Source organism: Mandrillus leucophaeus, unplaced genomic scaffold (assembly GCF_000951045.1).
Source record: "Mandrillus leucophaeus isolate KB7577 unplaced genomic scaffold, Mleu.le_1.0 Scaffold124, whole genome shotgun sequence".
NCBI lineage: Eukaryota > Metazoa > Chordata > Mammalia > Primates > Cercopithecidae > Mandrillus > Mandrillus leucophaeus.
Genome location: NW_012100765.1, coordinates 392,998 through 407,801, shown reverse-complemented (window position 1 = coordinate 407,801; position 14,804 = coordinate 392,998). Strand labels below are relative to the sequence as shown.

The 14,804-nt window shown below is 38.2% G+C and overlaps 1 protein-coding gene across 1 annotated transcript in view; it reads right to left on the bottom strand.

Annotated features, from left to right (window-relative positions):
* Window positions 1-5,682: 5,682 nt before the first annotated feature.
* The window catches only part of LMAN1 (lectin, mannose-binding, 1), a 32,536-nt gene continuing 23,414 nt past the window's right edge, over window positions 5,683-14,804 (bottom strand). Inside the window, exons 11-13 of the mRNA XM_011971689.1 lie at window positions 10,928-11,081; window positions 9,279-9,400; window positions 5,683-8,998 (exon numbers count right to left, since the gene is read on the bottom strand). Of these exons, the coding sequence (XP_011827079.1) occupies window positions 8,962-8,998; window positions 9,279-9,400; window positions 10,928-11,081 (313 nt within the window). The 3' untranslated portion in view covers window positions 5,683-8,961. The remainder of the gene's footprint in view (window positions 8,999-9,278; window positions 9,401-10,927; window positions 11,082-14,804) is intronic.

Below are 14,804 nucleotides of genomic sequence, written 5' to 3'. Positions count from 1 at the left end.
AAATCATGGTGATTAGGTTGTCCTGTCTTAGTCGTTATATCCTCTTAGCAGGTGACACAACAACATTTCAGGGGTAGCCATGCAGCTAAACCTCTGTGCTCATGAAGGTCAGCAGAACTGGAAGAGAAAAAAGGTCACCAAGTGCCAAGGCATGTGTCACCACACTTGGCTAATTGGCTAAGTGTAGAAATGGCCTAAAGATGAGATTCACTGGGATTGATTTGCAACCTCTATTCTAACTGGGAAAAAAGAGGTAATATAAAAAGAGGAAAAAGTCTTGGGGAAATTGAAGGACCATTATGGAAACCACAAAGGAAGTAAACACATAGCCCTAATCCTAATAACTGCCTACTGGAGACATTTTAGTGGTTCATGTTTTACCTAATAGAGTGTCATGTACATCACAGACACTTAATACATATTTAATGAACTGTATTGAAATGCCAGGCCAAGTAGCATGTTTCTTTTCATTTCTATAGGATTGGTTAATATTCTTGTAGATACAAACTCAAGGCTATATACCAGCTGTGCAAAGGAATTCCCCAGTCATGATAGTATGGTTTCCATTGAGCTACAGGACTGAAGAGTCTCTTCAGTACTACCTTGGACCGTTGTTATCTGACAGATTGTGAGACCCATTTGTGACTCTGTGCAGACTCAAAACATCTCAGTCCCTTGTCTCTCAAAGTGGCCATTTTAAGAAATGTATCCCAGGCTGATTCTTCTGTCTTCCAGAAATATTCAGCAATGTTATACTGAATGTTTCAAAATCTTGTGTGTGTGTGTGTGTGTGTGTGTGTGTGTGAGACAGGGTCTTACTCTGTCACCCAAGCTGGATTGCATAATCATGGCTCACTATAGCCTTGATCTCATGGGCTCAAGCGATCCTCCTGCCTCAGCCTCCTGAATGGCTGAGACTACAGGCATGTGCCATCACACCTGGCTAATTTTTTATTTTTTGTAGAGATAAGGTCTCTCTATGTTGCCCAGGCTGGTCTCAAACTCATGGGCTCAAGAGATCCTCCCACCTTGGCCTCCCAAAGTGCTGGGGTTACAGGTGTGAGCCACCATGCCTGACCCCTAAAATATTTCTTTTGCCATCACTATATGACTGGTCTATTTCCGTTCACAGACATCACTTTTTGGTGAGGTAATAACTGTATTCTATTCTGTATCCTCTCTACCACAGAACTTCCATGCTGGTAGAGTGCTGAGTTGGTAGGCAATTCAGTGGTTGTTATTTTCTAACAGGCCATGCTGGCTTCCATGATCTGATTGAAAATTGCCATGCTGGTTCTACATGGGAACCAAAGATTAATTTACTAACTTACTGTTTACACAGTGGGCTGACCAATTTGAGCTGAGCTATGTTCATGCTTGGAATTCAGGTATATTTGGCAAATTGTAACATTCATGGTATGGCTAGCAATAAGTCTATTTGCATTAAGTACTAAGGAGGCTCTTGGGAGAGACTCATTCAGAGCAGACACAGTAAGTTTGCCTCAGTTACAAAGTCTTAGTTCCCAGAGGCTTGAGAAATTCTGTAGTGTCTTTCACTCAGGTTCACCCTGGCCAAGGCTCATGAACCCATTAGGACTGTTTCCTAGAGATGGACCTTTAATTAATAGTAACAGCCATTCTCACCGAGAACTCTGACCCTGGGGCCCATGCATCACTGCTTTAGTATTTTCTTAACAGAAAGTAACATGCAGGCGGGAGAGAGTCATTCTTCTCCATTTGGCCACAAACTACCCATGATGGTTAATTTTACATGCCAACTTGACTGGGTCACTAGATGCCAGGATTATCTGGTTCAACATTGTTTCTGGTGCGTCTGTGAGGCTGTTCATGGAAGAGATTTACATTTGGTTTGGCTGACTGAGGAAAGCAGATGATCCTCCCCAGTGTGGATGGGCATCGTCCAATCTGTGAGGGCCTGAAGAGAAAAGCCAGAGGAAGGTTGGATTTGCTGTCTTCTTGAGCTGGGAACACTGATCTTCCTCTGCCCGGGGCACTCACGGTCCTCAAGCCTTCAGGCTCAGATGGACTCCACACCATTGGCTCTGGCTTTCAGGCCTTCCGGCTATACTACTGGCTTTTCTGGGTCTCCAGCTTGCAGATGGCAGATCGTGGGACTTCTCGGCCTCCATAATCATGTAAGCCATACCTGATTTTATATGTATGTATGTGTGTATATATGTGTATATGTACGTGTGTGTGTATTTAAAGGTTGTTTCTCTGAAGAACCTAATACACCACCCACGGACTGGCTCCTGGAAGCCTCCATTGCTTCTGTGGACAATGGCAGTCATGAGGGTGCCAGATGGCAGAAGTGGCTGCTTGTCTGGCAGGAGAATGAAATCCTCCCCTGAGTAGCAGCGGGGCCTGTATGATGGAACATGGCAGAAATGGTGCCACTGCTGGGCTGACATGGCAGAAATGGCAGATCCAGAAGAAAGAGCAGTTAAGGGCCAACACAGGGGATGATGCCATCAGGAGGAGCAGCACCCAGTGGACATCACGGGGGTTCAGAGAAGAGAAACAGTAAATGCCATGTGGCAGCTGACTGGGCAGCTTCTGGACTTATTTGTGAGGATCTGAGAAACGGAATGGGACTCCCAGCACTGCTGAGGACTGTTTCCCTTTTTTTAGAACTCATGAGCAGGTAGAGAAAGAGCCAAAAATCCTGTGTTGTACTGTTCTGGGTCAGTTCTCTCTTCTGATTTTCAGACGCATAGAATAAGAATAGCTAACATTTACTGGGCACAAGCGTCTTGTTCCTAAGCTCTATATATGGTGCTCTGTTATCTCAATTATCACCCCATTTTAGAGATAAAAAATTGAGGTATGGTTCTGCCCTGAATCCAAACCTATATTGCCTTCTGGCCATTTTTACTTGGCTAGTTATGTCAAAATCTATGTTCCAAATGGAACTTAACCTCTTCTTCCCTCATCTTCAATTCCCATCCTTTTTCTTGTGTTCCATTTTAGGACACCTTCCATCCAATTCCACAAGCCAGAAACACAGTATCATCTTACATTCTTCCTTCTCATTCACTCCCCACTTCAAATAGTCATTAGATGCTTGCCTGAATGTTTGCTTGTCCCAAAACTCCTATGTTGAAATCCTAATGCCCAGTGTGTTACTACATTTGTAGGTGATTAGGTCATGAGGGTAGAGTCTTGATCTTCACTTTCCCAGTCTTTCAGAACAGTGAGCAATAATTTTTTTTTTTTTTTTTTTTTTTTCCGAGACGGGAGTCTCGCTCTGTGGCCCAGGCTGGAGTGCAGTGGCGATCTCGGCTCACTGCAAGTTCCGCCTCCCGGCTTCACGCCATTCTCCTGCCGCAGCCTCCCGTGTAGCTGGGACTACAGGCGCCCGCCACCACGCCCGGCTAATTTTTTTGTGTGTTTTTAGTAGAGATGGGGTTTCACCGTGTTAGCCAGGATGGTCTCGATCTCCTGACCTCGTGATCCGCCCGTCTCGGCCTCCCAAAGTGCTGAGATTACAGGCGTGAGCCACCGTGCCCGGCCTACAATAAATTTTTTATAAGTCACCTCATTTATGGTATTTTGTTAGAGTGGCCTAAACGAACTCTAATTGTTCAATACTACTATTGATAGATTTTTGGCCTTCTTTCAGGCCACCATTTTTCACTGGGCGCACTGTGGCTGGTCTGTCTCAAGCCTCCTTCCTCCATGAAGCACTCAGAGATTGCAATGTTTGAAATGCAAGTATTGCCTTTCTGCTTGACTTTCATGACCTTCCATTACCCTCTGGATGAAGCCCAAGCCCCTTTACAGAGCCTTGGGATCTGGCCTCTGTATATCCCACCCAACCATCATTTTTCCCAGCATAGCAGAATAAGCATACAGGTTCTCACATAAACTACACTGCTTCTCAATTTTATGCTTTTGTTCATGTTATTTTTTCTGATTGGAGTTAGTTCTCTTCCAGTCCCCCTTGCACTATACATACTTTAGCGCATGGCTCAGATAACATCTTCTGTGGGAAACTTCTCCAACCTACAACCCTGCCTCAGACTCAAGATTCTTCATATATGTGTGTGCATCAATTCTGAAAAGTTCTTAGCTATTACACCTTTGCACAGTTCTTCATCATGACTCTCCTGTACCTTCTAGAACTACTGGTAGACATATGTTGTACCTTCTCACCAACTGCCAATTTATTGCATTTTCCACCATTTTAGTATCTGTGTTGCACTCTTGGTAATTTGCTCAGATCTATCTTCTAATTCAAGAATTCTTTTGAGCTTTGTCCAATCTGGTATCCAAATTTGATCCCCACCTCCCATATCGAGGTTGTGTTTTGGGTGGTTCTTTGGAACTCCAACTGTCTTATTTTTCAGTGTTTCACTTCTTCCTCATGATTTCCAGTCCTTTTATAAACTCTTCAGTATTTTTAAAGTCATTTCAAGTGTACATATTTGTTGTCTTCTTCTGACCTATTATCTCAGATTCTTGGAGGTGCCAGGTTTCATTATTGTGTCTACTGTCACTCTTTCGTATTTTTCCGGTTTGGTTTATAATTTTTAGAGCTCATTTTAGTTAGGACTGGCTGTCCCTATGGTTGTCTAGTGCTGTCTCATGTACTTTTGCTGTGGAATTATTGCTAATGAGTGGTTTTGTTTTGCCTTCTGGATTTTCCCAGACAAGAACCAATTTATATATTGTTTTTGATGTAGAGAATTCCACACCATGTAAATAAAGCATACACCTGGGCTTCAATCTCTTCACAAGGAATGTCCCCTTACCCAGAGTTCCAGGGAGAGAAGCTTCCTATGCCTTCTCCGAGCTGTTGGGGTAGAAGAGGTCTGGGGTAGAAGTAAGAGGTCCTTTCAGCCCATTTCCACTGAAAAAGCAGCTCTTCCAGGGTCCTCATTTTATTCTAGTATCTCAGTTCAAGCCTCCTGGGTTTTTCAGGCCTAAAGTCATGTCCTCAGTGCCACAAATGAACATAACTTTCAATGACAGTATCTAGGGCCTGTGTGTAGTCTAGTTTCTGCCACTCCCTACTACTACCAGTAGGCTCCCTGATCGGGTTTTAAATTCTCAATTATTTCGAACCCATCTATGTATTTAAATCTTTTATTTTATCCACCATTTGTCTTTACCAATTAGTCTACCATTTTTTGAAGCCTCCTTATAAAGACACTTTTACTATGCTTATAACTGTGCGAGATAAGTATTATGAGGAAACTGAAGGTCACCTCCAGTGAGAGAGCCAGGATTCAAACCTAGATTTGTCTAACCTCAAAGCCCTACTCTTTTATTTTTATACCACATTAACTCTCAGAATTGGAATTACTTGGTTAAATGGTACTTGCCAAAAAGATTAAAATATTTTTTAAACTACCACTAATTAGTAATGACTATCAGTTCCAGCTTAACTACACTTTTGCCATCATTTGGTTATTAGAGGTAAAAACATCAAATACATTGTTTTAATTAGTTTGTATTTTCATTACCAGCAAGGGTAAACAGTTATCCATGACCATTTCTATGTTCTCGTGCCATGCTTCCATGTACTGCCTCTGCATGCAGCAGGCTACCTTGGGCAGAGCCCAAAGCATGTGATAAATGAAATGCTATCACAATACAGGTCCTGTCTGAAAAACAAATGGCAACTTATTATCCAGGATCAATGAAGGAAAAAGCAAATTTACTAAAATATTTCTTTATTTGAATAAGGTCAATGCCATTTCTTGAATTCCAGCTAGCATCAAATAACAATCAGGAAAAAAAAAAAGACGACAAAATGTTATCCAATTCAAATTGACAGTGGATAGAAAACCCTTTTAAACTTTAAGTAATGTCATAAAAGAAATATATTAAACAAGCAACAGATAGATCTAAAAAGTTCCAAGTGTGGATTTCACATTAGATCTTATAAATTTAAAAAATCCTCAATATAATCATTTGTTCACTATCTTCTTTTGATAAGCACATGGACAGGGAAAGATAATCACATCTTAATATTCACAACTGCTATTTGTGTTCTTTACAAAAGCTGTATCTCTGCAATGCAGTGAGGCAGGCAATCCCTTGTTCAAGTAATTTCTATTTTCCCTAAGTTATCAAAAAGTACAGCTGTCTGAGATAAAATGTTACCATAATCACAATGAGGAAGGCAAAAAAGCTTTAGCAGGCAGGCTTGAAGATGGGAGTTTTCATGGCTTGACCATGAATGATCTTAAGATGATTTCATAAGTTTAAAAGCCATCACGAAAATACTAAAAGCAACAGGTAATAATCTAGAGTCAGTCTGTAGTTGCTCATGAACCAAGAGTTTTAATAAAAAGGAACATTAATTGTAGGTATAAAAGAATCAGTGCACATCTGTTAATGTCATTGACAATAAAAATATATTATCCTCTCAGATCAGCTCTAAATTAACAAAACATCTATTTTTTTTCCACTCCTCATTTTAGTGGTTCTCAGACATTGGTGTGCTCAGAATCTCCTGAGGTGCCTCATATTGAACAACGACATCCCAAAGCCCCACCCCTAAGATTTGATTCAGGTGGTCTGAAACCAGGCACCATGACCCAGATGGTCTATGGATTATACTTTGAGAAACACTGCTATTCCCTTAATACATAGCAAAACATTGTTTACTGTTTATGACTTCGTGGTAAAGTTTTAAGCTGAATAAAACATTCAAACAATTATTAGAACACAAATAGGTACATGAAATAAGGGTATTAGCCATTAAGCAATTGCATTTTCCTTTTAAAAGTGGCATCATAAACACAATGACTTACATAAAAATTTTAAAATCAACTTTGTTTTAATCCAAGGCACCTGTAAAACACTTGCTGGTGTGAGAGAAGTGAACAAATTCAATTATACAAAATAGTACAGAAATGAAGGAATCCTGGCAGTGATTGATTTTTCCACAGAGCAAACCTTTTTGTTCAGAAATGAGCTCCTTATAAAAGTCAATGATTTTGAGAAAAACCAAACTTCAAATAATATGATACACATTCTGCGTGAACTACTTTACTGAGTGATTTTCAAGCAAAGTGTATCACTAAGTATAAAAGATGAAAGGTTCATGCTCGTGCTGTTTCATAATAGCCATCTCCATTTGTAGTAAGAATGATGAGAATGATTCCCCTTGAATTTCAGCCTGAAAAATGTATACTGCATAGATCTGGTATTCCTTTAATGCACAGGCACATATGACCATGGACTTTATAATACTGGATTGGGCAGCCTTTTATCTCAGGAGGATTTCTCAAGTTTCATAGTCTACAACTTAAATATTCTTCTGAAGGTATATAATTTTTTTCATGGAGCAAGAGTAAATTCTGTGATGATGAAGCCTCTGAAACATGAATTTCAAAATGTTAACACTACAAAAGAAAAACGCTAGAGAAGCATTTTCTGTGTTGAAATGACTGAAGTAAAGTGAGTTATCACTGGCATATTCTCTTTCAGTGTTCCAGGATAAGTATCAACATAAAAAGCAATGCGAGACTGTTTGCACACATAGCACTCGTTCGGTACGGCTATAATACAGAGTTCTTCAGACAGTCTTTATACATAGATTTTAGGTTGTTAGCCCAATCTGTGAATGACATTTGAGAGCAAACCTAGGGAGGCTTGGAATAATTCAACAGTACTATTTTATAAAATAGTATTGTTTGGAATTCTATGGCAAATGAAAGACAACCACTCTAGCTAAAAGAGGTAAAACAGTATTTTGAAGGCAGCAAAAATCAGTATAAATCAGCTGTGAACAAAATTAAATTTGCATCTTAAACTGTCATTTAGAGACTGTTTCTATAATACCTAGAGCTATGCACAAAGACTCTAAAAACTCCTTCCAGTCTGATATTTCAAGCTTAAGTTTACTAACAAGTGCTTCACTTAGTTCTGGCACTAAAAGGAAACAAGTACAAGTAATCACTGTTTTTCAAATTTTGCCTTCAAGAATCTTAAAACTGCTTCTACTACAGCCCCCTTGATTTAAAAGAGTATGCAAATGGTCACTAACCCCAGCCAGCATGAAGTAACTAATGTAAATCAGAATGTAGTGGCAGGTTTTGTAAATTTAAAATATCCTCAGATCATGCAGTTTGAGCTGAATTTACAGGCTGTAGTAAATGGGAGAAATGAATTCCTTAAGTTACAAATATAAATACAAAAATTATTTTCATAATATTGACCTGACACCATTGGAATGAAGACATTCAAGAATATGGGCAATCATGAATGAATACATTACCAGGCAAAATACCTATAAAAGTCATTCTCAGAGGAATGTTTCCACTCACAAGGTTTTTTAGGCAAAAAGCAGCTATTAATTTTCCTCTAAACTTTCCTTTAAAAGTGAAATATATCATTGACAAATAGAGGAAAAAAATTTTTCACTTAACATTTTGAAGTCTATTATCCAGATCCTTAAAGCTCTCAGACAAAATATTCTTTGATTTCAAAGGAAGTTAAATTAAGATGAAAGGACTGCAGGCCCAGGCCTTTGATTAGGAAGTCTGACCTCTAAAAAAGACTTTGGTTACAAAATAAACCTGATGGGACTTCTTAATTAGACCTCACATTCTGGGAGGCATGAGGGCAAGTGTGTCTATGTTACACAGGGAAACCTGCAATATTGGAGACTTAGGGGGTGACATTCATATCCAGGGGTTGCCCCCACTTTCTTATTTACCCTCTTACTGGTCAATATTCCGCTCAGTGGCTGTATCATAGTGACCAGAAATTCACTGAAATTTAGACAGATTTACATACTGTGAACAAATTAAAATGTGGTTGTCTTTGCTTTAAGGTTTATTCTTAACTGCAAATCAATGTTTAAACAGTTATTTTATTTAAAAATTTTAATAATTTAGACTATGAAGCAATTTAAATACTTAAATTCCCTCAAAACAACAACATTTTGTACACAAATAGATGATGTACACATGAAAATGGTAGTCAAAAGAATTTTTTGGCAGCTGCTTCTTGCTGAGACCTAGGGAAAAAAAGAAACAAACACTGAAAGAAGGTCTATATACTTAACTTGAAACAGGATTGTTGAAAATTAAAATATCAATGCCTTTTGAATTATACAATGCGTAAAGATAAACACATATTCTATACATGCACTTTATGTGAACTGAAATGAACAGAAATCACAATAAACAATTTTATAGGTGGTGAAAATTGTATTATGAACATAGATAACTTAGTTGAATATTTCTAATTAAACAGATGCAGAAAAATATTGGGTCAAATTTTATCAAGAAACTTACCTATACATGATATAACCAATGAATAATACAGTTTGCACCACAACAAATATAATGAAGTGGACCGTAGACAAACATGATGGAAATGGTGGTAGTTCTGGGCATTTCGGCTTTTCATTTGACAGCTGTAAGGCAAATGACTTTCTATTACAGTTAGTCAAATTAGCAGTTTGGAAAAAGAAATAAATGTGAAATCTTTGTAAAACTCAGTTTGCTATATAAACAAGTATTTTCATTTTTTCATCCCCCAGAAAACCTTCTACCCTCTTAACTTTTACTGACAACTGTTTTTGAAGGAGTAGGTGACACCGGAAGGCCTACACCTTTTCACTACCCAGTCACTAACTCACTGCCACCTGGCTCCTGTCCGCATTACGGTATATGATGATGTTACTGTTCCTGATGTCACTGAGGCTAGGGTCACCACAGACAACTCCTCTGGACACTCCCAGTTCTCGCTTGCTGTAGTGGTGTGATTATTAACAGCACCCCCTTCACTCTCAAAAGTGTTCCAGGTCAGACAATAAATTACATGGTCACCCTACCAACAAACAACTTGACATATAGAACGGCTTTTTCTCAGTCCTCATTCTCTCCAACCTCATAGCATTCAACATTATTCACTGGTGTTCTGAAAAATATTTCTTTCCCTATTTCCCTAAGTATTCCTTCTATTTTAAGGAGGTAATTAAATATCAGAAACAAAGATTTCATCCAAGTATCCAGAGAGAATGGCTTCTAAGATTAGTTGTTTCCAATATAGTTATATTTGTGGGGCAAAGTTCTTCAGTAAATGGATATGCACAGTATCAATTTGGTCATTGCAACAAAGGCTAAAGTAGGAAAAAATAACCTCAAACAGAACTAAGGGGACAGATAGTAAAGCTTTGGATGAGAGGTCATGATCAATAAGAAAACTATTAAGCCATGTTTGAAAAAAAATGTATATTCAAGGCATATATACAGGAATATAGTTAAGAGAGTTGTCAAAAAATATAAAGGACACAAGATTAGAAGCTGAAGACCTAAGTTATCTCCCTCTACTACTTACTAGTTACTGACCTTGGGAGAGTTAATGTAATATTATTACTAATATGTTAGCGTATTTTCTAAAGGACATCAAATGTTTTAAAAAGCTTTTAAAAAGATAAAACATGATATAAAATATAAAGGATTGGGATTTCTGCTTCTGGTAAGGTACACTAGGAAATATGGGCCAATCATATCCCAAATATGTCTTACAGAAGACAACTAGCAGAGTCAAAAACAAATCCAATCCAATCCAAGCACACGAAACCCAGGTAAAGGTAAATGACGCTAACAAGATAGCAAGAAATTGCCAGATTATAGAACCTTGAGGAAAAAATAGGCCAAAGAAATACACCTTACGCGATCCATGGATCAGAGAAGACATTAACATGGAAATCAGAAAATATTTTCATGAAATGATAATACAAATATTACATATTAAAAAACCATAACTGCCATGGGAGCTGTTTACACATGGAGATCTGCAATGTATGGGACAATTCTACCTTCAACATTAAAAATAAGCATCAGCATTAACTAAAGGGTTACAAGATTTTCAGTAGAGTGTGAGTTCTTCCTTTCCTAGAGATTATAATTATGAAAGGAAAAGGAAACAAAGTCACCATGTTTCGCTGCACTAAGTTGTCTATGTCCCTCTTCACTGTGTGCAGGTGCTCTTTGATGTCAGCGAAGTGCTGTGCTGTCTCATAGACGCCTCCAGCAGAGCCAGGGTGCTGCATTCCACTGACCAGTCTGACGGTTTCACTCATGGAGTTTCTGAAACAGAAAGACTCTTGATACAACAAAATCACTATAGAGATTATTTTTTTCAGTCACAGACCTCCAATACTTATACCTTTTCAAGTTCAATATATTACATCCTTAAAAAAAAAAAAAGGTAAAGAAGTATTTTAAAAAATTGAGTTGTGTTCAAAATTGGAAAATAATTTATAAAACAACATTATGCCTTTATCTTTTACTAAAGGTCATCTAAAAATACCATGTAGAAAATACTACTAGGTAATTTGTGTTAAAACCAATAGTGTAAGTGGATATTGAATATAATGGATGATATTTTTAATGAATTTGTAATAAATCTTTCTAGGTGTTCAGCTGTACCATAAAGGACTAGTGCCAAATGCAATCATTTCCTATAGGCACACTCACACACACAGACTTGTCCGCTCTGTAGCTGCATATATAGATGATTTCACTCATACAGCATACAGATGGAGACTAATGGCTTTGTGACCCTGAGGACAGGGGTCACAATTCTGATTTCCTACTAGTGCCTTCAACAGCTATGGTTTAATTTGGAGGAATAAATAAATAAGTTATCTCATTGGAGTCAAATGTAGTTTAAAAAGTAAGAGCTTTACCAGAAGAAAAAAAAAAAAAAGACTCAAATTACTTAAAAATAACACTATATGTCAGACGGAATGTTAACTATAACATTTAAAAAATTATATTTGAGTTACGTGAGCAGTAAAGACTTAAAAGTAGTTACAAAATACGTCAAGTGCTTTTGAATCAATGTGTTGATTACAATTTCTTTCAATGGCACATATGCCCAAGAAAATCCATGGGGCGCTAAGCTTTTTCACTGAAACTCAAATTAAGCATAACATTTTAGTATAACTAAAATACTACCAAGACCAAAACCCCCCCGAATATATAACGTTGTTACATATCTGCATTTAAGAATTTTGCTTCCCAGAAGCATGAACTTGCTCAGTATAAATGTCTTTTTAATATACCAAAGATTGAGTCACCTAATGCGCTCCTACTCATTCATTCATTCATTCATTTGCCTGTTCATTCTGCTAACATTTATTTCATAAGTGCTGTGAGCCAAGGAATATTTAGGGATATAAACTTTGAAAAAAAAAAAAAGAAAAGAAATACCCGCTCTGCGGACATGCACTGTCTAGCAGGAAAGCAATGTGAAAGAAGCACAACTAGAGCTCTACAAAGAAAGATGCATTTAGCTGAATTCAAAAAATGAAGAGGAGTCTATGGGGATAGAAATGTGGAAGGTGGTCATATTTGGTTTAGAAAACAGGTCAAGTGAAAAGAGGGCTGGACAGAACCCTTGAAAAGAATACCTTTTAAGGGATGATGGAAGGAGAGCAAGTAAAGATAACTAAATGGAAGCAGAGGCCAAAGAACACCAAGAGTAAATGGTATACCAGAAGTCTTGAAAGGGATTTTGAGATGGAGAAGTGGGAAGAGGCATCAGCCGCTACAGAAAAGCTACATGCTTTCTAAGATCTCTTTCTGCTAAAAAAAAAAAAATTTCTATGATTCCTTAAGAATATAAAAATCCACAAAGAAACAAACCACCCTTTCCATTAATGGCAAATATTTCCTATATCTTTACATTTTTTCTGAAGCTAAATCCTAAAGAAAAAGGTCCAGAGGACTGGTTCAGAAACTTGAGCTCAGTTTTTGTATTAACTTATTGTATGCATGACATTTGTTCTCAGTAAGTGAGAGTCTGCAAGGATTGTTAACTCCTCTAAGAAAGGGATTCTATGGATAATACAACTGGATAGCTAGGATGTCCTGACAACTAGTTACATCTTTAGATGTCCTAGTACTACTGTCAAGTTAAACATGCAAAGCACAAAAGAGTATTTAGAGTATGCTATCCTTCACAGAGGAAGGGTACTTCAGAAAATATGGGCGGGGTGCGGTGGCTAACACCTGTAATCCCAGCATTTTGGGAGGCCAAGGCGGGTGGATCACCTGAGGTCATGAGTTGGAGACCAGCCTGGCCAACATGGAGAAACCCCACCTGTACTAAAAATACTAAATTAGCCAGGCGTGGTGGCAGGTGCCTACAATCCCAGCTACATGGGAGGCTGAGGCAGGAGAATCACTTGAACCCAGAAGGCAGAGGTTGCGGTGAGCCAAGATTGCACCATTGCACTCCAGCCTGGGCAACAAGAGCAAAACTCCATCTCAAAAACAAAACAAAACAAAAACAAAAACAAAAAAAAAAAAAGAAAAAGAAAACAGATATATACAGAAGAAATACAGGAAGAACAAACCAGAAGCTAACAGAATTGGTTACCAAGAGGGAATGGGTGGAAAAGAGCTGGAAAGAAGGGGAGAATGGGAAAGTGGTAGCAAGGATGAAGAAGCAATACACACATGCTCTGCCCCTTAGAATCATAGTATTCACATACCCAAAATACAAACAATTTAAATCAACCAGGATATAGGAGGAATATAAGCATTAACAAAGAATCTAACTGGATCCTAAATGAGTAACATCAGCCATAATGAAAGGAGTAGGGAAAAAAAGAACTACACTAAGAAACTATCTGGAAAATAGTATCTGGGCTGGATACTGTAAAGCTAGAGATAAAAGGAACTTTACATAAACTTGTCAATAAATGTCTTTCTCACAGGGATATGAGTGAACAATTTGAAACCACTTTGTGTGTACGTATGTGCATACTCAAGTGGAACCAATAAATAAATATGTTACAGATAGTAAGAACCAGGTTTCTCCCTGATGGCGAAAGAATTTTCAAATAAGAGAAGAGGAAAAGTTAAAAATGAACTCTGCAGCATTCAGTCCAGCCAGAATCCAAAATATCTGCATGATCTCATGGTTTAACACAAAAACAGGTTGACAGACATGGAACTACAGACTCATGTACATGCATGGGTTAGTATACATATATATATTCTCTAGCTCTGTCCACGAAGAGGTCTAGAGGTAACGGCACTGTGGTAGTAATGAGCACACCTAGTGCCCAGAGGTTGGTTTTCTTTTTTTCTTTTTTCTTTCCCATAGGTTATTGGGGTACAGGTGGTGTTTGGTTACATGAGTAAGTTATTTAGTGGTGATCTGTGAGATTTTGGTGCACCCATCACCCGAGCAATATACATTGCACCCTATTTGTAGTCGTTTATCCCTCAACCCCCAACACCCTTCCCCCGAAGTCCCCAAAGTCCATTGTATTGTTCTTATGCCTTTGTGTCCTCATAGCTTAGCTCCCACGTATCAGTGAGAACATACAGTGTTTGGTTTTCCATTCCTGAGTTACTTCACTTAGAATAGTCTCCATTCTCATTCAGGTCACTGCAAATGCCATTAATCCATTCCTTTTTGTGGCTGAGTAGTATTCCATCATATATATATGTATATATCTCTCTCACAGTTTCTTCATCCACTCGTTGATTGATGGGCATTTGGGTTGGTTCCATGATTTTGCAATTGCAAACTGTGATGTTATAAACATGCGAGTGCAAATATCTTTTTTGTATAATGACTTCTTTTCCACTGGGTAGATACCCAGTGGTGGGATTGCTAGATTAAATGACAGTTCTACTTTTGGTTATTTTTTTCCTAGTATTTATTTATTATTATACTTTAAGTTCTAGGATACATGTGCACAACGTGCACCAACATGTGCCATGTTGGTGTGCTGCACCCATTAACTCGTCTTTTACATTAGGTATATCTCCTAATGCTATCCCTCCCCT